General features: G+C 44.9%; 1 protein-coding gene across 1 annotated transcript in view; it reads left to right on the top strand.

The window, feature by feature from the left end:
- Nucleotides 1-21,082, top strand: part of arb2a (ARB2 cotranscriptional regulator A) — a 146,515-nt gene that overhangs the window by 46,697 nt on the left and 78,736 nt on the right. The window contains exon 6 of the mRNA XM_069683779.1: nucleotides 14,351-14,569. Within this exon, the coding sequence (XP_069539880.1) occupies nucleotides 14,351-14,569 (219 nt within the window). The remainder of the gene's footprint in view (nucleotides 1-14,350; nucleotides 14,570-21,082) is intronic.

Here is a 21,082-nt window from a genome sequence, read left to right as displayed (position 1 = left end):
TCTGGCCAATCCCAAGATTTGTCCTCACTCATTCCCCTCCCCTTTTACTCCCCCTTTCATTTTTCTGCTCTCCTTCATATCTTTTCTCTTGTTCTTTAGTGCTTCTCTGCACTCTCCTCTGGTGTGTGTGTGTTTGTGTTTTGTTGTCCCGGTCCCGGCTGGACGGCTTGCTCCCCCTAGCCAGCCTGGTCCCCAGTGCTTGGGCGGTTCGGCTCTTTTGTTTAGTTAATTGCAATGAGTATAATGTACTAGTCTCTCGGAGGTCCACGAAAGACAATTAGACAATCCCAAGAATTTAATGAGACACCACCAGCCCCAATCCCCCATGCTCTCCTTTGAGAAACACCCTGCTCTCCGTTGGCACCGGCTGTGATGTAGTGAGGAGGGGGTTGCAATGCAGGTCGCCTGCCTGTGTCTGTTTGTGTGTTTACCAGATTGTTGATCTGCCCATCAGTGGAATCACCAGAGAGAAAAGACCCGGAGAGATAAAACAGAATGAAAACAACAAAATGAAGTCTAGATTTTAATTCTACATTTCTATGGCACGTTTCCAGGCCCGCTCCACCGAGGGATTCTCGTGTGAAGAACTGCTCTTCCTGGACAGGACGGACTTCCCGGGAATGTCCGTGTAATTATTAAGAGCGTTTATCCTGTTCACAGAGTGAAGGGACGGACCACTTGACAGTGTCATCCCCGAAAGGAAGAGGGATGGCTGGGGGGCCTGGGTGATAGACGAAACCCTGGGTGGCCCTTTAAGGACTCCCCACTTCTTTCGTCTTTTTTTCGGTCTCTATTATTTCTCCCGCGGTGTTCCCTTTCTCGTTCTCTTTTTCTGTCATACATTCCATCATCACCTCTTCCTAAGACCTCTCTCTGGATCATGCCAAGATAAAACCGGCCTTTTAAAACAGAGGAAATATCCATAAGTGATTCATTATATCTCCTTCACCTCACATGGAGATTAATTAATAATAACACTGCCATTGTCAAGTGCTGAGAATTCACATCCTTAAAAACCTACACTTGTACCGCGTCAAGAAGGATTTTTTCTGTCTCATATTCCTTTTGTTTTCCCTCCTCTTCTCCATTTCTCTCATTCTTTCATTCCCGTGCTTTTTTCTCTCCCTGGCTAATCATGGTGTTACAACAAAAGACGGGGCTCCATTATTGCATGTGTGCGTCCCAGAAGAAAGGAAATGAGAACGGGACAGAGGGTGGCCGTGGCCTGACACCGCACTATTAATCTTCCAGTAAAGCCTTGTCAGGCAGAAACGGACACAAATGGATCACTCCCATTAACTGGGGGAGTGTAGGTAAGGGCTTTAACAAGCGTTTACCAGAGTCCATTTTCTCACTAATGAAGAGGGGGAATACGCGACCTCCCAGCCAAACCTGCCAGACCGCACTTAAAGGTCTGGATGGAGGAGAAAAAGAGGAAGGAAGACGAGCTGGAGGTGGAGAGAAGATGTGAGCGTGGATTAAAATCTCTGCTTTCGGTGCTGACATGTTGCATCGGGCATGGTGAGAGGTTGAGCCTTGGGCCATCTCAAGGCCCTTTCCCACTGGTCAAAGAAACGTTAACACGTGGCTTTTTTGCTTAGTGGGAAAGGCTACAATCTGCATTCAGATCCGGGTCAAATGACTCGGCTCTGATCGAAAACCCGGGTCGACACGCTACTCTCCACCCCTTTCCGGCGTGATGCTATGCTCCATCGGTAACTTCTGTGACTCCTTATCATCTCAGCTACAAATTCCGCCCATCTCCGTCCGAGCAGCGCTTGAACATCGTTCCAAATTTGTTGCCGCCGACTTTGATAAACAGACTGAATGAGTAATAGATACAATAAAGACCTAACCACCGTAACATCTTCAGTGTTTACTAACCCTGTCTCCAGCGCGTTTGTGACGTCAGACGGTGACGCAGCAGAAAAGAGACCGAAAGAAGTATACTTCACTGGTAATGGGAAAAGAGACAGCCGCGGCATTTAATAGCAGGTCTTCCCGGGTCTGAAAAAACTGCGTAAACATGCTAATTTTGGTGGGAGAGGGGTATCACTCTTCATCCCCATGGTACAGAAAGGCCTCTACCATTGGGCAGACGTATTCTTGTCTCTGAGAGCTGCAGCCTTCGCCATGACGGGGGAAAAAGTAGCAAATTAGACATTTCTTACAACTCTGAAAATCCTGTATTTAATCATCCAACCCCTTCCCACACACACGCACACACACAGTTTGTGCTCTGTTCTTTTTGCCCAATTTCAGTAATAGATATTCACGCACAAGGGCCCACAGTTGTCGCATTCTTTGACACCCCAATCTTTTGGGAGAAAGACAGAGGGCCGCTGTGGTAGGTGTCATCTCATAAGGGGGTTTGCATTTATGCGCTATGTTTTAAACATGTGTCTGTCATCCTCTCGAGCTGTCTCCCGAGCTGTCACGTCTGCGGCCAGAGTTCTGTCCACACAGCTCTGAAACCTGCTGGTTCCGTGGCACGGCTCTCCGGGACGTCTCGACATCACAGACCGCACTCCCAGAGGGGTGTGTGTGGTTTCGTTTAAATGCGTGTATGTGTGCCGGATGTGTGTTTGTATCTCGGGGACTTGGACTTTGAATTTCTTATGCATGATGTCCCTTGTCCCTTGACGCGAGCTGGATGGGTAAGTGATGTTTTTTTGAAAAGCCACATGATAATAAGAGATGTGCTGGAAACGTATCAAGGATCAAGCTGTGGTGGCTTCATGTAATTCATCACCGCGTATCCAGATGTCAAAGAGGAGTTAAAGGCAGCGCCACATAAAAAACAGCTCCTTAAATAATCACCAATATCACATGCGCACGTTCTTCATACATTTTTATACACTCACATTGTCTTTCTCCAAAATCATGCCCATGTGTGACACGCACTGATTGTCTTTCTGCTTGTTCTTCCCTCTCAGCCATGACACCGACACGTGAAACCGTTGGACAGGTTAGTCGGCATCAAACTGTCGATAAGGCGGTAATATCACCAGCTTGATGCATCTGGCTGTTGTTTTCCTGAGTGTCAAGCGGCTGTTAACAGTGAGACCAGTTTCCCTGACTGCGGCCCGATCGGTGCAGCTCGCGTCATTAAAGAGATAGCAGCGCACACTGACCCGAGTGATACCGGAGAGCGAGAGAGGCGCGGCCCAGCCCGTTTGTCTGTTATCACCGGCTCTGTGTTCCTCAGGCTCCCGGGGGGAAACTACGAGACGAGAGGAAGACTTCACCTTCCTCCTCCCAGACGCCCCCACCACCACCACCACCACCACCTCCCCCTCCAACCCTGTCTTTTCCTAGCACTCCCGCTCCTCAGCAACCCTCCCCTCCCGCCCCCCACGCCCCAAACATTTTTAATTATATCTTCTCCCAAGTAGTGCGGCTCAGTAACCAAGGAGCTGACATTGATGCATGTGCTGATAAATCCGCAAACACTGGAAACAAGATTAACAAAGATTTTGAGGAAAGGGTGACAGCTAATTTTGCGCAATGGTCGGCGCCTCATTCAAGAGTGATGTTTTTGATAGAGCGAGCCACGCCTGAGAATTCATGCTGCACACACGGGAAGGAGGGGAACGGGAACATGGTGCGAGGAGTTCCGCGGCATTTGCACTTTTTAAATTGTTCTTTTTTTTTTTTAATCTTTCACCCCCCCCTACTGAGCAGCTCCTTTCTTCGGGTTCATTGTGCACCCAGACCTTCTCATAATGAGATCATTCACTTATCTTGATCGTCAACACATTTTCCCACATGCCATATTTTATATCACCAAATGAAGTACACTATTATTTTAAAGTCATATAAAAGTGTTAAAATACCACGAGAATAGACGCATTCATTCAGCCTCTTCCCCAGTCTGTGGGCATTTACACCCTGTATATGTGTGTATGTGTGTGTGCCAGTCTAATCAGCGGGATCTAATCAGCAGTGTGTATTGTGGAGTCGGTGACATGCCACTCCAGGCCCGTGGTCCTGTCTCTGAACTGGCTCTCTACCCACTGAGACACCGATACACACTCCTCTGAGAGAGATATCAGTCTGCCTCATCACACACGCACACACACACACACACACACAAGGAGAGAGAACAAGATAACAATCATACATCCACAGCTGATTCCCTATTTTCTCATCGAAGTAGCCGCACGGCCGTCCCTCCTTCTCTCCTCTTCGCCTCCCTGCAGCCAATCTCAGGTCTATACAGTAGAAACATCTTGTAGATTTTCTTTTGTTCTTATTTCATGCCTTTCTTTTTTCTCTCCCCCCTTTTTTTTTTACACCTCTTTATGTGATGCCTCGCCTCCCCTGTCTGTAGGCAGCTGACAGCTTCTTTCACTTTTCTTTGTCAATTTCTCCTTCTCCCTCTCTCTCTGTCTCTCTCGCTCTCTTTTTCATCTGTCCCCCCCCCTCCTTCCATCTGCTTTCGCTTTTGTTTGCCCGGCCCCTCTCCCATCCCAACTTGATAATGAGGAATGCAGTGTGACCCTGACCTCCATCGGCCGTGCAACCACCTCCGACCCCTCCAGGTGACCTCCGGTCCCTGTTTTGACAGCTTGATTAATTACCGAGTGTTATGATTTATGAGAAAAGCAGTATGTAAAAATAATAGACAACAGGTGGTCTTAAAAAAAAGTAGATTTGAAAGAGCTTCTAGTGAAGATTGTGGTGGCGGTGGGATCGGGGGGGTCGGTCTGTATGTGTGTGTGTGTGAGAGAGCTGAAGAGAGAGGATGTGTTTTACAGCCGCTTTCCATGCTAAATTGCTTTCAACCGTTTTTGAAGGCTACATCGGGTTAATAGGAAAATGTCTATTGCTCCATGCATGGTTTCCTGAGTCGCCACAGCATGGATTTCTCCACGTGTATTTGGCCGTATGGCGAGAGGATGAAGGGGATTCCAACATACATGCGTAGCCCCATGTGTGCGCTGTGAAGCATAAACCCGACCATGTGGTAATGACACTATGGAAACTGTGCAGGAGCACACAGATATACATGCATACGCACACACAGACGCACTATATTCTTTTCTAGGTTACATCCTGTGAAAATAAGCAGAGCAAATGACAGGACAGAGCAGCCTCAGTGTTTACCCTTCACACATCAAACACAGCTTGTGATTGGCTGTGGCGACCTCCCCTGACTCATGGACCTGTGGTGCAGCTCCACTTAGAGAGAGGTCACACTCTGGGACTGTGTGTCTCATGGTGTGTGTGTGTGTTGTGATACTGCGGCCTTCAGATTTATGTCCTTTGCATGATTGTAGCCTGTTACACTCTCACAGTGTAGATAGAAATGAATATTTTACACATAGAAGACGGCAAATTGCATCTCATGAAAGGTCACACTTAGCATGAAATATCGCACACACCTCACACAGCAACAGTCGACAGGACCACCAGTCCTCTCTGCGGCTCTCCCTCCTAGGTCACAATAACAGGGCAGGGGTGAAGGGATTCCTCTTTGACCTTTGACCTATGGAGGTCATAGTGGTCCTGTGATGTTCAGTAAGATTAATACCCTGGGTGCAACAGCATGGTCTCATTATTCAGCAACACAGTGCGGTTTACTGGTAGATGACACCCAGCGAAGAATATCTACACATTTTTCAACACAACTAAGCAGTCCAAATCTATATTTGCAAAAATGCATATAAAATACACACGTTATATAGCAACTAGGACTTGTCTCACTCTGTCGGGGTTCCTACGCAATAACAACCTGCTCACTATACATTATCCCACTTTTAACATGGCTGCCTCCTTAAAAAATCAATAATTGTACACAATCTATTGATAAGGAAATTATTGTATTCATTTAAAAATGATTAAATCTCTATTTTCTGATTTAAAAAATAGTCTGTTAAACTCACAGTGAGAGCTGCGTCCATAACAACGGCTAACTCAGTAGCCTTCTTAAAATAAGCTAACCTAGCTGTTTTTACTCACATTAAAATGAGCTAACCTAGCTGTTTTTACTCACATTAAATGGAAGCCTTTCCACTGATGGTGAAGTAAGACAAGTTGAACCGGACCGCAGGAATCAGCGCAGCACCTGAGAGAGGTTTTCTGTCTCGTCACTGTTAGAGTCGTTGTTGACATTTGACACTGTCGTATCCCGTACTGTCTTTCATTTAATGTTTACTTCATGTGCGGTCTTCAGTTTTGCAGATCTCTCTGTTGTAGCCTTCAGTTTTTGCATCTTTTAACCTTTATTTCTTTCTCTCCGCTGTTTTGTCTCTTTTTCTTTTTTTCCTCTGTAAACAAGACAACGTCAAATTTACCGGACTTCTTTTGGCGGATTGATATGAGGATTGATATGATTACAGTCAGTCCTCTGGATTGTGTGATTCGAGCTGAATCCCTAGGAATGGTCTGTTCTTTATAGCAACAGTCTGTTATCGAGAAGTAACGGACCTTGGAATGCTGTGATTAACCAATCAGAATCAAGTATTTAACGCAGCTTGGGGAATAAACATTATTTGGCGCTGTAACTCACCATAGCAGACTCACATGTAGTTGTGTATATTTGACCATGGTTATGGGTGTGCCTTGGTCTATACACTTGCATCCATGTGTTCATGTGTCTACAATGTTTAGTTGTGTCCTCCCATTGACCCAGGTTGGCTCAGTCTGTACATATGGCCATGCGTCTCGCACCCACCGTGTGTGTGTTCATGTGTGTTAACGCACTAACTACCTGTCCAGATGGTGAAGTAGAAACATTCATGGACGGCGCTCTTTAAGAGTTCATGTGATGGTGGAATTTATTCACTTACAGTCGACCTGAAAGACGCGCTCGCTTTTTCGTGTCTTTGTTATGATCATGATCCTCCGGGATGGATATCTCACTGTCATTGCAGAGGTCAGAAGCCTTATTTCTGTCTATTTTTGTGCAGAAATGGGATTTTGAATAGCAGCCAAACACTTCTTTATCCCCATCATCATAATCATCATCTTCATCTGGCACCACATTCCTTCCTTCCTAGGCCCATTGAACTTACGCTTTGTCTGCCTTCATTCCTTCCGTTCACTGTTATTAGCGGCCTTCAGGACAGGGTTGCTCCTGGGACGCCTCCTCTCCTCCTTTCTTCCCTTCCTTTTTGTATCTCCTCTGCCTCCCCCTCTGCTGTTCACCTCTCTCCCTGATTTATACATTAAATAGTTAGGCAGGAGGGCAGGGAGGCACCTATCATTCCATGATCTATATCTCTCCGTGCCCTCATTAAAAATACATGTGTATGCTTAGGGGAGAAAATATAGAATGTATAAATCAAAATGCTAACGGCGTCAGAATAAGCTTCCTGTATTTATTTCCCCATAGCTTTCCTTCTGCGTGCTGAGGACTCCTCCTGCTAACTGCGTTTCCTTTGCTGGGAATGTGGCTATTTTTTGTTTGATACTTTTATATTAAAGAACGCTGGAAATATTTTCACGTCATTATGTAACTGATTGGGGAATCTGCTCATGCAACACATCTGGATCAGACACTATAATATTTAGGTCTTTCATTTTTTTATTGTTAAGCTTTTAAAAGATTTAAACATACAAAGATAAACTCTTAATAACATCCTGACACATTAGATATTTAAACGCCGCTATGTAGCTGTGAAGCTGATTCCACATGTGGTGACACAGCTCTGAAATACTGTGTTTGGTGAGTTTACATTCACAGTTGCTTCTTTGCGAATGACACCTGGGTCTTCTGTTAAAAAAAAATTTGACAAATGACTTGTGTAACATTTACTTGCACAATCGATAGCTCTGACAATTTCCACCTGGACGGTGATTAATGCTACATCCACCCCCAATCTAGCAACCCCCACCCCCAACCCTGCACCTCCCTCTGTGTGTGTGTCGTGCTGGGAGCAGATGAAGCGGGGCTCCTAACTTTGTGTGTCAGTGAACATGTGTGTGTGTGTTTATGCGGTCTCCCCAGACACTCGGATGCTTGATCAATCATTGAGCATGGCTAGTGGCTGAACAAATTCACACATTCGCACACTTTGCGTTTGGTAAATAATCGACACATAAACTTCCTGAGTGTGTGTCTCTACAGAGTGTGTGTGTCTTTATGTCTCTCCTTTCACCCAGGTGCTGAAAATAGACAGGTCGGGAGGAGCGAGACAGGAAGAGAGAAAGAGAAAGTGAAACAGAGAGAAGGAAATGTAAATGCGAGCATGAAAAGAAGCTGAGGCATCAGGGATCAGAAGCTGTGCTATTCTCTTCACTTCCTCCACCCCACTGCTCCACTTTGAACTCATGTATAAATATTCAGCTCCACATATAAACAATATCCAAATGAGCCCAGACATCCATGCCAAGGTTAAAAACACGGCTGCTTATTACAGACACGACTACTTGACTAGCTCAAAAGGTTAGCCTCTTTTTCTGACCTAAACTATTTGTGCTCATTAAGATCAAGAAAAAGACAATCATTACCAGCGAGTCTTTTTTACTTTGACCAAATTAGCGAACGACTCCATTAGTGGAAGCGAACGCAGAATACAGTCTTTGAACTCGAAGTGAAAAGTCGAATTTAGAGAAACTTAATTAAATGTGTTCTCTTTATTAGAGGAGAGACGCAGGCGGCGGGCGATTTGTTTAAAATTAACTCCGAGGGCAGACGGGGAGATGGAGCTCCAGTTTGTCTTACTTTTCAAATGTAAACACTTGTGTTGGCGCTTCAATTGATCGCTTAAACATAAAGGGATGTAGGGTTAAGCAGGGGATGAAATACATGTCACAATTTTTTAGTGAATCTAAGTTGTAATTTTAGCCTCTTATCTTCTTATTTTCCTTTATCAACCTTTACTTTTTGTTGTAATTACATTTCGGTCCCCTTTACAAGTACTCGCACGGACCTCTTATTATCAACAGGATGATTGATTTTGTGCAGACAGGCTGATGACAATCCCGTCTCATCGCCCCTAACATCCACACATGTCTTTTCATAGCCCCAGTGGTACAGTAAGCCCCCTCCCGCAGAAGCATAGCTGTGTGTTCGGTGGGTACGAGGGGGGGAGGGGGTCTCAGACTGGTGCTGTGTCAAAATGAGAAAGGGGGCACCGTGACTTAATCTGACATTACTGTGCGATCTGTGTGGTATCTCAGCCTCAGGGAGAGGGGGAGTGGGAAAAAAGGAGGGAGAGAGTGAGAAAAGAGGGGAATGGGATGGATAAAGGGGCCCTGCGTGTAAAAAAAAAAAAAAAAAAGCTCACGTAGAGACGGAGACAGACAAGGTCACACGGAGCAGGGTGGCCCTGACAGCGAGGGAGAGAGAGTGTGTACTTGTTATTACTGTATTTACCTTCCCTCTCAGCACCTTCGCAGACTCTGTTTTTCCTCCTCTCCTTTAAACAGGTTTTTACTGGTATTTTTATTTGATGGCGCCTCAGCCGCTGGTGAACTGAAGTGCAAACAAATTGCGACGCCAACGCTTATATTCCATCTTAGCCTTTCTCTCGGTCGGCCATTGTGCCTCTTTCAGATCTCGACTGTAGCCTGCAGACATCCCTCCCCTCCTCCTCCTCTTATTGGGTATGCCATGCTGGGTGACCCTTTCCCCCTTGTCAGTCAAGCCTGAGCAGCGAATCCGGAGCTGCGTATTGCTGGAACAAGGAAGTGGAGCGAGGGCTGTTGAGAAAAGGGAGCGCCATTTACCCTGATCCTAACAGCCCCCCGACTGCAAACTAATAAAGTACGCCGGCCGAGATCCAATTTACATGGACACCTATAGACTGCATGCTGATTCTGGAGATGCAAACGGACACATAAATGCACCAAAGTATGAGTGTAATGCAAAAACGAGCATTTCATCCTCATATACAACCTCAAATTCACGCATCCATACCATTCACTTTCCTCACTGCATGCACCCCTGACTGCTATCAGCCATGCTTTGTACCTGTCAAGTGCTGTCCTTTTCCCTGTGCCCAAAGCCCTGCTCACTACATGAGAGCTCTCACATCAAAGCTCCGCTGAGCTCCACACGCACAGATGAAACACCCTCTCACTCCGGCCGCCTCTCTCCCCGCTCCCGCACATTAGACACATTTCATTTCATTACAACGCCACTGGAAAAATAGAGGTGCTCCTGTCTTAAAGGGACATCTTATTTACTCTCCCTCGCACTTGTAGACTCACGAACATGTGGACACACACACACACGCTGTCCGATGTCTTTTCAAGTGATGCCACTGGAAGGGAAAATAATGATCTGTTACCATCAAAGTTCTAGTGGACAAGCGGCTTCTAATTTGACCGTAAAGAGGGCACATCACTGCCATCAGAGGACGCTGACAGTATTGTTAGGACAGCTCAGCAGGGCTCCAGCTCAGGAATAATGAATCACAAATAATGCTTAATATCATATTTATTTCACAGCGTCATATATTCTCTATTTTCTTATTACATTTATTCTGAATACCTTGCAGATCGTAAGGCGCATTCGGGTTTTTAAAGCGCTTCCCGATGCTGCATGTGGGGATATGAGGCGATGACGGAGGAAGGGTTTCATCACGATGATGAGACAGGCGCCGGTTTCCGTAGCAGCGGCAGTCTTTGTTGTGCTATCTGGTGCGGGACAGGCCGACAAAGGAGCGCTAAGGAGCGTCCGAAACGGGGTGATGGGGGTCGGGGTGCCCCCCCTCAGAGGGGTCGGGGCGACCCTCTTGACCGCTGGCCCCGGGGCAGGGACTCAGTGTGGCGGTGGCACAGGGGCACCGACAGGGCATGGGAAGAGACTTAGCCTGCATACTGCAGCAGAAAGACACGACTGACCCAACGCTACAGAACTGTGTGTGTGCGTTTCATTGGAGGCGGTGTGTGTTTATAGGACAAAGGCAAAGTGACCCGATGTTAGCAGTGTGTGAGAGAGAGATTTAGTGGCATAAAAAGCAGGGTGACCCAAGGTTTGCAACGTGCGTTTGTGTAAGATTCACACTCTGACAGCACGTCACAACACAAAGATCAGATTTAGCAGGTGTATCCAGTGTGTGTGTGTGGGAGAGACTTAACAGTTAGCATGACACACAAAGAGCCAATGACCTAACTCTAGAAGGGAGCATGGGGAGATGTATGGGGAGATTTAGCTGTCATTAGCATCAACATTAGCTCTGTGGGAGAAATTAGTTCTGTGGGATTTGGGGACAGCGTCGACGTTGTGCTGTGCTAATTTAAATATCATTTTCTTTTATTCCAACACATCTGTTATTTTTTAAGGAGGTAGTTCTGCTATCAAACTTAAAATAACAGAATCACATTTATAAAAAAGTAAAACTATATATTTTGTAAAACTGTTAAGAATAAAGTGTAGCAGTTGTTTCCTTTAGCTCCGTCCACCAGCCGCATTGTTGTTGTGTATGTGCATGATGGAGAGAAGAATAAGAGGAGGAAGTGAGCGGACAGGGAGAGCACTGTTGTCCTGACACCGACACAGACCTCTCAGTGTTGAAATAAATGATGGTTTCCGACATGGAGGTGAACTCGGCGGCCCTGCTACTCCAGACTAAATACGCCAACGACACTGGTCGCCTTTACAGCGATGTCCTTCTGGGTGACTGGACAGCTGAAAGGGTTAGCACTGTTAGCTCGCTTAGGTGTGTTAGCCTCTCTAAAGGAAAGGCTATAGGCCACTCAGGGTTAGCATAAGGACGGTAAAGGCTAGAAACAGGGCCACTTGAGGTTACTAATAGTATGCTTAAGGCCAGGCAGGGTGAGGGTAAGAGCACTGAAGACCAAACACGGTTGTAGGCCACTCAGGGTTAGCATCAGAACACGTGGAGCAGTGTTACTAAACCATTAACTCTTGGCCTCGTGAACCGGGATTAAGGGGAAGGAGAAAAGCACACAAAGTGATGTGATGGAGGGTATGTGTTTCACTCTGTCACAGTGTGTTTGTGTTGTTTATACAGCGTGCTTTTATTTTGTAATTGTTTAATTTTAAAACAAACTTTTAATTAATTAGAATGTAATCATTTATTGCATTTAAATTGTATTGTTTTTAAGGTGTTGCAGCTTTATGCTGAACTGGTCCTGTCAGTTATTTTATCAGGCTGCCACCAGTGGGCAGTGGCACAAAGCTGGTGTGGATCTGGTTAGAGTACATCTCTCCGTCTCTCCTTCCTTCTCCATTTATCATTGTCTAATTATTTTCTTTTTTATCTACTACTTTTCATTCTTTTTCTACCTCTCTGTCTCCTTGTGTTTCTCCTCTCTTTCTTCCCTTCCTCTCTCTTTTCTTATTTCATCATGCATCCATCTGTGTGAATGTGCTCCTGTGTGTCTGAACTTCTGTATCAAATGACTCTGATGTCTGAAGGCTGAATTAAGTCTTTCTAATAGATACACATCCATTAGCTCTACTAACGTATTTTTCTGCTGTACGTATATCTACATAAACACAACGACCTTTTGAGAAACATATCTACCTTTTTCATACAAACTTTAAAGTGGACAAGAAGTTTATTTTTAAAGTCATAAATCATTTTTTAATTGACCAGTTGTCTTGCTGTGCCTGGAATCGTCATGCAAATGCAATTATGAGGAAGAAAATTCTTTTAAAGCTGAAATTAGAATTTAAAAATACACGTGGTGAATTTTCAGTTTCAAACAGGCAATTTGATGCAGTTTTTGTAAGTTAATTATTCAAGTTTAACATTATATACGTCGAGCGATGGCAGGAGAGGCTCGTCTGAATTTAAAAAGCAGCGAGAATCCGACTAATTTTATAATCTGAGTAAGTGAGAAAGTGTCATTTTGACGTTGTCAACACACTGCAGGTGCTAAGGGAAGGGGTGTGTGGCAGGTTTGATGCCGATGGGCACAGGAGGGACACACACTTATGTGGCGTCAACGGAAAACAAGCACATTGTGTTAACACTTATTAAGGAAGGGGAGATGTGTCGTCTTGAGAAGGCAGTGTGTGTGTGTGTGTGTGTGTGGTGTGTGTGTGTGTGTGTGACGGCGATCTGCAGAGGAAGCTGAGCGCTGCTTCCTCTTGTAACTCCCTCTAAAAGTTTTTTTTCATCTAAACTGATATCCTTCGAACTCCCTAAAGTGTGTCTTCAGTGTTTATGTGTGTGTGTGTTTTTGCACAGGCGTATATCCATCAGTTTAAGTCCTATGGTGAGTGTGTGTGTGTGTGTGTGTGTGTGTATTCACAATGGGGGTTGTGTGAAAAGCACAGGCAAAGTGAAACAGGAATCCTTCCATTTCCTGCTTTAGTTTCAGAGTGCTTGGGACAATAAACACAGTTAATTAAAAAGAGTCCAAGTTGAAAAAGTCACTGAAGGCTACAAGAAAACTTCCTTTTCTGCACAATAAATGTCCCGTCTGTTGTTCTTTCTTATTATAACCATTTGTTTTTACTTTTATTTGAGCTTTTTTCAACTCTTTTGAGGCAGCATTTTATTCATAAAATTTAAAATATATATTATATCAATCCTTAAACTTCCTTAGAGCTTTTAAATCTTTTTTTTCTTATGTTTGTCTATAATGCTGTGGAAGTTTCATGTCTCATACACACAAAAAACGTCTGCAGTCGTAGCTAACTCTTTTGTTGAGTGATGGTGGGATCGATTGGGTTTGATATTAAGTGACACGTGGCCTTTGGAGTCACTAAATGCTGCTCACCGACTGAAACCACCGTCGCTGAATTCCAATTCCCCGGTTACTTCTCAAGCTTGTCCCTGCAGCGACTCTCGCTCCTCTGTCTCTTTCTCTGCCGCTTCTCTCTGTCTGGTTCGCGTCGCTCCCCCTACTTAACACAAACTGTCTTTTAAGTGTTGTTATAATAATATTTTTTCATATGTATGCACGACAGAGCACTTATTTAAAGCACTGTGAGGCACTTAGACTGGGAAGGAAAGTCTTGGAGCGTCAAATTAGCAGAAATTCTTTAAACTTTGACAAAGTTAATGTTGTCTTTTTTATGAAAGTAAAGAGAGAAAGTAAGATTTTTTTTGCTTTAATTATATAATAAAGTTTATGTATGCATTTTCAAAAGTAAAAAAAAAAATCTCAGCACATTTTGGGAATTAAAAAGAAAAAAAAAGCTTGTTAAATATGAAAGCTAAAGATGCACACGTAACACCTTCTCGCCTATGGACATTTTGTTGCTCTTTTTTTTATGCTTTTATTCTTTGAAAACTGGATCATTTTTATGTTTAATTTTGCATTATAAAATACAGATAGTTTTCATACTATACAGCATAAATAAAGTAATCTATTATTCAAATAAAATACCATCAATTCTTAACGACAGTTATTGACAGTGTCCGATGTAGACGATGCCATAGTTCTAATACATGTGTATGTTTCTTATCTGTTCTAGGAGGGCTATGGTGTGATGGTGCTCAACCCCAACGAGAACTTCCTAGAGGTGGAGAAGCCAGCCAGGTCCTCTCCCCTGCCCTCTCCCACCGAACCCTCGGACGAACCCGCTGAAAAGAGGGAACGCAAGGATGACAAGGAGGGCAAGAAGAAGAGAGAGTTTTACGAGAAGTACCGTAACCCGCAGAAGGAGACAGAGACCGAGCGGATCCCTATACGGGTAAGTCGGAGCGAGGGAGGGAGGAAGGGAGGGGTGACGGAGTGGTGAAGCGAGGGAGGAGAGACAGAAAAGGAAGCGTTTTGAGAGCCGGGGCGGAGGGACGGAAGCGTAGATGTTCATCAAAAGCAGACAAGATGGGGGAGGTGGACAGAGTGACAGTTTAGGGTCGTGGGAGGAGGTAAGAGAGGAGACATAGGTGAGAAAAAGGGAGGGAGGAATTCGGGCGAGTTCGGAAGCGACATAAAGGTGCGGGAAGGAGGAAGGTGGGAGGCGGCTATAGCTGAGGAAGCTAGGGAAGGAAATGTTAGGTAACGGGGGATGAAGGGAGGATGGGAGGCAGAGGGAGAAAGAGAGGCTCTTGTGTGGTCAGCCTGTGTGTGAAGAGGTTGGCTGTGCTCCAGTCGCCTCTCAGTGAGCAAGTGTTAACCACATGGCTACCTCCCTCTCTCTCCCTCTCTTCTTCTCTCCCTCTCTTCCTCTCCTTCTCTTCCTCCCTCCCTTTTTCTCTCTCAGATGGTGGGCCGGTCAGTGCAGCTCTGGCCCTTCACTCTTGTTGACCGCTGGGATTATTATCTCCCGAACACACACTCTGCAAACACACTGCAACATTCTTATCAAGCTACACTGACCGTGCACCCACTAATCATACACACACATATATACAAATACACACACACTCACGGCTTGAGGCGCCTAGCTAGGCCAGTTTACCTCATGGTCAAACAAAGGAAGCGACCCTTTGCATAAATCTAGCTCAATTGCGGAAATAAATATGAGCAGTGAAGTGAAGAGAAATTAAACAACGTTGTCGTCTTTAGATGTCTTTTGTTACAACCCGGCTAAAATGATTCATAATTTGCAGCTTCAATTATGTCCAGACAAATGTTTTATTCCTTAAAGGCTCTTATTCGGTAAGATTTTAAAGGTTAACAGCACAACAACTTAGACTCTTGCCATCACAATACAAGAGGAGTACCCCCATTGATTATCTACGTCCTCCTTTGGTCCATGGCAGTAGTGTCACAGCGATTCATAGATGTGTGTGGGTGTTTGTGTGTGTGTGAAATACGTCAGTCTCTGGTGTCTGACATGAGTTAGGGCTGCTGTGGGACTAGCGGGTGGCGTGTGAGCTGTCAACGCAGACTCTTTTTCTCTCACCCCCCCTGGCAGTACCTTTACACACACTCTAATAAGGGATAATGAGCCGCAGTTCTCTCTGACTCCATCACACTTCTTTACATGTCTGCGGGTTTCCTCATCACGCAACTGATGAACTTGCAATACACAATGTGACATGAAGGTGTTACGGTAAATACTCCATGATGTAGTCACAGTAATGTCGCCCATCTAACCTGCATTGTCTGTCGCTTTAATATATATGTTTTTATTTTAAGCTAATCAAAATCGAATGTTTACTACAGGGTAGTTTGTTAAATCTGATCCCAGTTTATTTATTGATATTTATATATCTTAATACTGTCTACACTTACAACACATACTGTTGGATGTACATGGATTGGTGAATTTATAATTTGTTTTATTTTTAAGGTGTAATATAAATGTATCTTATCGAAGAGCTCAGTTTCGTTCTCTTTGGTGGCACCTATGGTGATACACGGTAATTGCGGGAGAACACTTCCCAGATATCCGGACAGTGTTGCATGTGTGACGTCCACGGTTGGCTCCGGTTGTAACTCTTGATTTTCCTCGCTGACGTTTGCCTTCATCTGAGTGTCGAGTTTGTTTCTTTTTCTTTGGATTTTCACTTATTTTTGAAGTTGTATCTGTAGTCATCGATCTTGTCTTTGTTTGTTCAGCCATAGTAGATTACTGTTTACTCGCAACAGCCGCTAAGCTCCGCCTACCCTCTCTGGCTGACCAACCACTGCTGGGTGATGGAACATGCATCACTAACTGGGCGCCGCTTGTGATTTTTTTCCATGAAAGTCGCCACAGACAACCAGTCCATAAAAATAGTATATACTGCAAATGCAAAGGCTTTCATCAGTGGGCCATAGGCTCAATCACCATTGTGTTACCTCATTTGGTGATAGATAGTGAATTAACATTTAACAGACATGAAAAAGTTCTTGATTTTTTTCCCATACACATATTAGGGGTGGGAATCGCTGGGTAACTCACGATACCGTACCATAAGTGGGCCACGATAACGATAGCATTCGCTTCTGTTCACATCTTGATATTTGGCCCTGCTTGCTTTCCTGTTGCCTGCATAATACATGCTGGACAGGTTCAGATGCATCTAGACAAGTCCGGTATGCAGCAGCATGTGCGTGTCTTTATTCGATGCCAGTGTCTCCATGAGTTGGAAGTTAGTACAGACACCATAATGATTAACTGGAGGAAATACCAGACCAGCCTGGTGCCATGCTACAGCACTTTTCTGTTAGTTTACTTTAAGCTAGCGCATTGATAACTGATTAAGCAGTCAACACCTGAGCACTATCCAGCATTATGGCATTTTAGACCCAAAAGATGGATAAAACAGTGACCTCTCTACATCTGTTATTTCAGTCCAGCAGGCTAATACAAAATCATCCTCATTAACCAGAGAAGTCGGGGTCATGTAGAAGGTTTGGATTTTCCAGCCAAATACACTTGTCCTTAGATGCTTAGATGCAGGGATTGCAAGACTCGGGATAAAGATTAATGAGTGAGCAAGTCGGCCCTGTGTCGGTGCCCCTTGAATTTTGACCTTTGACACAGAAGTCAGCAGGATGTTAGTGTGTGTGACCTTGCCTCCATCGTCCACGCCTCCTCCTGCACCGCTTTACTCTCCACTGCTCGGCCTCTGTCCGCCCCAGAGTAAGCTGTCACACACGCACACGCACACGCACAGAAACACACACACACACAGATATGCAAAGGCACACACATACCAGCAGACAAAAGAGTAAAGAGGTGGAAAAAGAACTTTGGGTGTGTGTGTGTATCTCTCTCCTTCACCTCTGTTAGTCAGGGTGGGTGGTGGTTCAAATCAAACCTCTTTAGCAGAGCTGTTTTCATCTTTTCTTACACCCGCCTAAGACACGCGCACGCACACACACACACAAACCTTTTTTATTCCCTACACCTCACACTCTAACTCCTGCTGAGCTGCCAGACCACCTGCACACAACCATTCAGAAACACACACACACACACACACAAATACATAAACCTCTGCTCCTTGTAATTCAATGAAATCAAACATTACACATAAAATAACATAAGCTTGTCTTGTGCTAAAGACCACCTGTCCTGCTCTGTATTTAAACCATCTAATACAATTACATTGTACATTTTCTCTTTACTACATCACCTCACAAAGACTGCACGCACGCACACACGCACATACACACACCAGGCCCCTGATAGAGTTGAGTTGATTAATACGCTTCCTTACACACATTAATAAGCTCTTAACTGCTTTTAGGATTCTTACTTTTTAGCCTCGGGTTCATAGTGTGCAACCTCTCAACCTTATCTAATCCCCCCTCCTCTCCTCTCCTGCAGATCACACACCACTGGGCCATGTTTAGGGGGATGTTGGTAGAGGAGGGAGACAGAAAGAGATGACAGAGGGAGGGATGGAGGGATAGAAAGTCCGATCGGAGGGATGCTGATGAGGATAGTGGGAGGGTAGAGGGGGGTGCTCTCTTAGCACTTTGCCATATAGAAGTTTGGGAGTTCACTTTACTTTGAATTTTAGCAGTAATCCAGTTAGCTATTTTCTGTCAGCCAAGCGGAGGAATGGCAGGAACAAAAGGCACATTCATGGGCTTAAGAAGCTTCCAAAGAGTTCACCCAAGGCTGGCTGGCTGGGATTAGGCCAGCAGGCCCTGGAAAGAAGAAGGGGGAAAAAAAGAGCAAAGGGGACAAAAAACAGAGCTTCGCCTTTCTTTAAGCACCACTTATTTTTATAAATGACTGGAATACTTTTCTCTCTTTTAGCGTTTTACGCTTTTTCCTTTAGCATCTCACATGATACGTTTCTTACAGCATTTTGAAGAAGACGATTGAGATTTCTCCCACTTTATTCAGATTCAGTGCAACTTCAAGCATTATTAAGATTGATCTTCATAATAACATCCCTCTTCTTGTTTTTTTTTTTCTTTGTTTGGCATCATAAAAAAATGGAGGGGAAATATTCGGTGCTACTGTTTGAATTATTCAAAAACTCGAGGTTTTTTTGTTGCACGTCACACCTTTATTTTCCCTGTCTTCAGGGCTATCGTGGTCTCCAAGTTCTCTGTGACATGGTTGCACAGACGGAGGAGGTCTTGTACTCTCACATACTGATCTGACTGTTGTGGATTGTACAGTGTGTGTTTCCTAAAGGAAGGAGCATCCATTATTTAGGCCCTGCTACTCCAAGTCCTATTATTCCCAGCTGCAGCTGTCCACAGGGGCCGGCTGAGATCCTTGTCCTTGTCTGTGTTTAGCAGATGATGTCCTGTTTCCCCGTGTTCTTACTGTACTACAACGCGTCCTGAGGATTCACATAGTACGTACACACACACCTACACACACCAAAACTTGATTATAAACATTAAGACGTGGACACACACCCTGGTAATTGCATTCGACATGGTGCTACAGTGTTTCTCTATGGGACCGGGCTCTCGCTCTTTGTCACCTTCACCCCTTTGCCCCAATCTGCGGCCCACAAGCAATTATACAGACAGGGTTTATTTGACCTTTGACCTGTGGTCGTGCCAAGAAGTAAGGCTCAGCATATCCAAGGACAGGTAGGGACTTGATTAACCTCTGAACTTGGTCAGAGGAGAGGTCAATGACCAGGGCAGAAGGGCAGCTCACCTGCTTGCTGCAGAGAACAAATTGGCTAGATGCCATGTCTGTATTTTGGTGTGTGTTTCCGTGTGTGTGTGGTAGAGGGAAATCTTTGACCTGCGTGTCTGTCTTTATGAGCTTTACGTCAAAGACTGCAGCACAAGCACAATTTGCTGTGTGGCACGTTTTAACTTCAGGTTTATCTTCTGGTTTTAGACTTTAAAGATGTGAAAGTTTAAAGAGGAGTGAGTTTGAAGGATGTAGTGCGCACGCATTTTCGGACATGTGTTAATGTGTACATAACATCTGCGTGCGTACCTGTGTTTGTGTGTTTGCTCCAGGCAGAACCCGTGTAGCTGGTCTCAGATCCCTGCTCCCAATCTTCTAGTCAGGTCAACCATCAAACACATCCATCCTGCCCTCCCCTCGCACCTCCCTCACCCACTGAGCTCCCTCTCTCCCTCTCTTTCTTTCTCTTTCTCTGCACACAGCCCTGTTGTGGATACAGCCTGACCCGAATAAAGACATCCACACGCACGCACGTACACACTAATGCAGCACCTCAGGGTCATCCTGGAACAAACACAGCCTTGTCTGCCTGCCCGCTCTCCTTTGCCTTATGTCAATTAATGGCTCGCAGTAATTTCACCTGACAATCCGGGCGGCAGCGCGAGGCTAGCCGAGATGTCACAGCGATGACCTTTCTGGCCCGCAGCCGCTCTTTTCTAATAAAGAATCTCACAAACCCACAGCAACTTCCTTTGTACTTTGTTAATGAGTTATTGATTTGAAACAATGCCCTGGCAAATATTGTCAGAGCAGACTGACCCCGCCAAGGTCACGCTATTTTATTGTATACAGTCTGAGCACGCTAATCTGCACGCGGGATGACATGTACGCTATAGTTTCTCTCCTTTCACTGGCTCTGCCTCTCTCTCTCTCTCTCCTAGCGCTGTATATTCCTTCATTGGGGAGTCAAGTAACACACCGACACATACATTTCTCTCACTCTCTTACACACACACGCACGCTAACACACACACAGTTTCCCCCCTCTTGTTAGTCTCGCACACGTTTTTCACCTCGTTCTCCCTTTTCCCTGTCTCTTTCACACATCATTATATTCCCAACTCTCCATAGGTACTATACCTGCTAATTACCCACAATGCCACAGTCATTATTTTCCCATCTCTGCCGCTAATTTGCTCCATACCTTCCTTTCCCCCCACTCTAGCAGACCCATCAGCTCCCAGACAGCTTCTAGCTAACTTGAGCTCTGTGTCTGCTGGAAGAAGAGAGCAAAAGAAGGAAACAAAGACAGTATGGGAAGAGGAAAAAAAAGGGAAAGAGACGGCGGAGGAGTGCTCGTCGCAGACATTGATTAGAATGCAATTGCAAACAGGTGTCGTCCAGGTCCAATTTTTTAATTGTATGCGGAGAGACGTAGACACAAACACACACACAAACAAAAAGTAACTACCTCTAATAACCTTTTTGCCTATACCAAACATAATTATGTACATTGCTTATTTAATATTTAATCATTAGGCTTAATGAAAACAACCCTGCTCTGGACAAACTAAATAGTGTAACGATTGGGGCTGCAGGTGGGTTTACCCAGCGTGTGACCTGAAAGCTGGAGTGGACCACGTGTGTGTTTATGTTTGAATAAGAAAGCTCCTGTATAATTTGAGTGATTAGTTTCTCTTGCAGGAAGGA

This window comes from Semicossyphus pulcher, unplaced genomic scaffold (assembly GCF_022749685.1).
Source record: "Semicossyphus pulcher isolate SPU_LCO1_2020_fin unplaced genomic scaffold, fSemPul1.0.p SCAF_6, whole genome shotgun sequence".
Classification (NCBI taxonomy): domain Eukaryota; kingdom Metazoa; phylum Chordata; class Actinopteri; order Labriformes; family Labridae; genus Semicossyphus; species Semicossyphus pulcher.
This window is presented reverse-complemented; position numbering and strand designations above follow the sequence as displayed.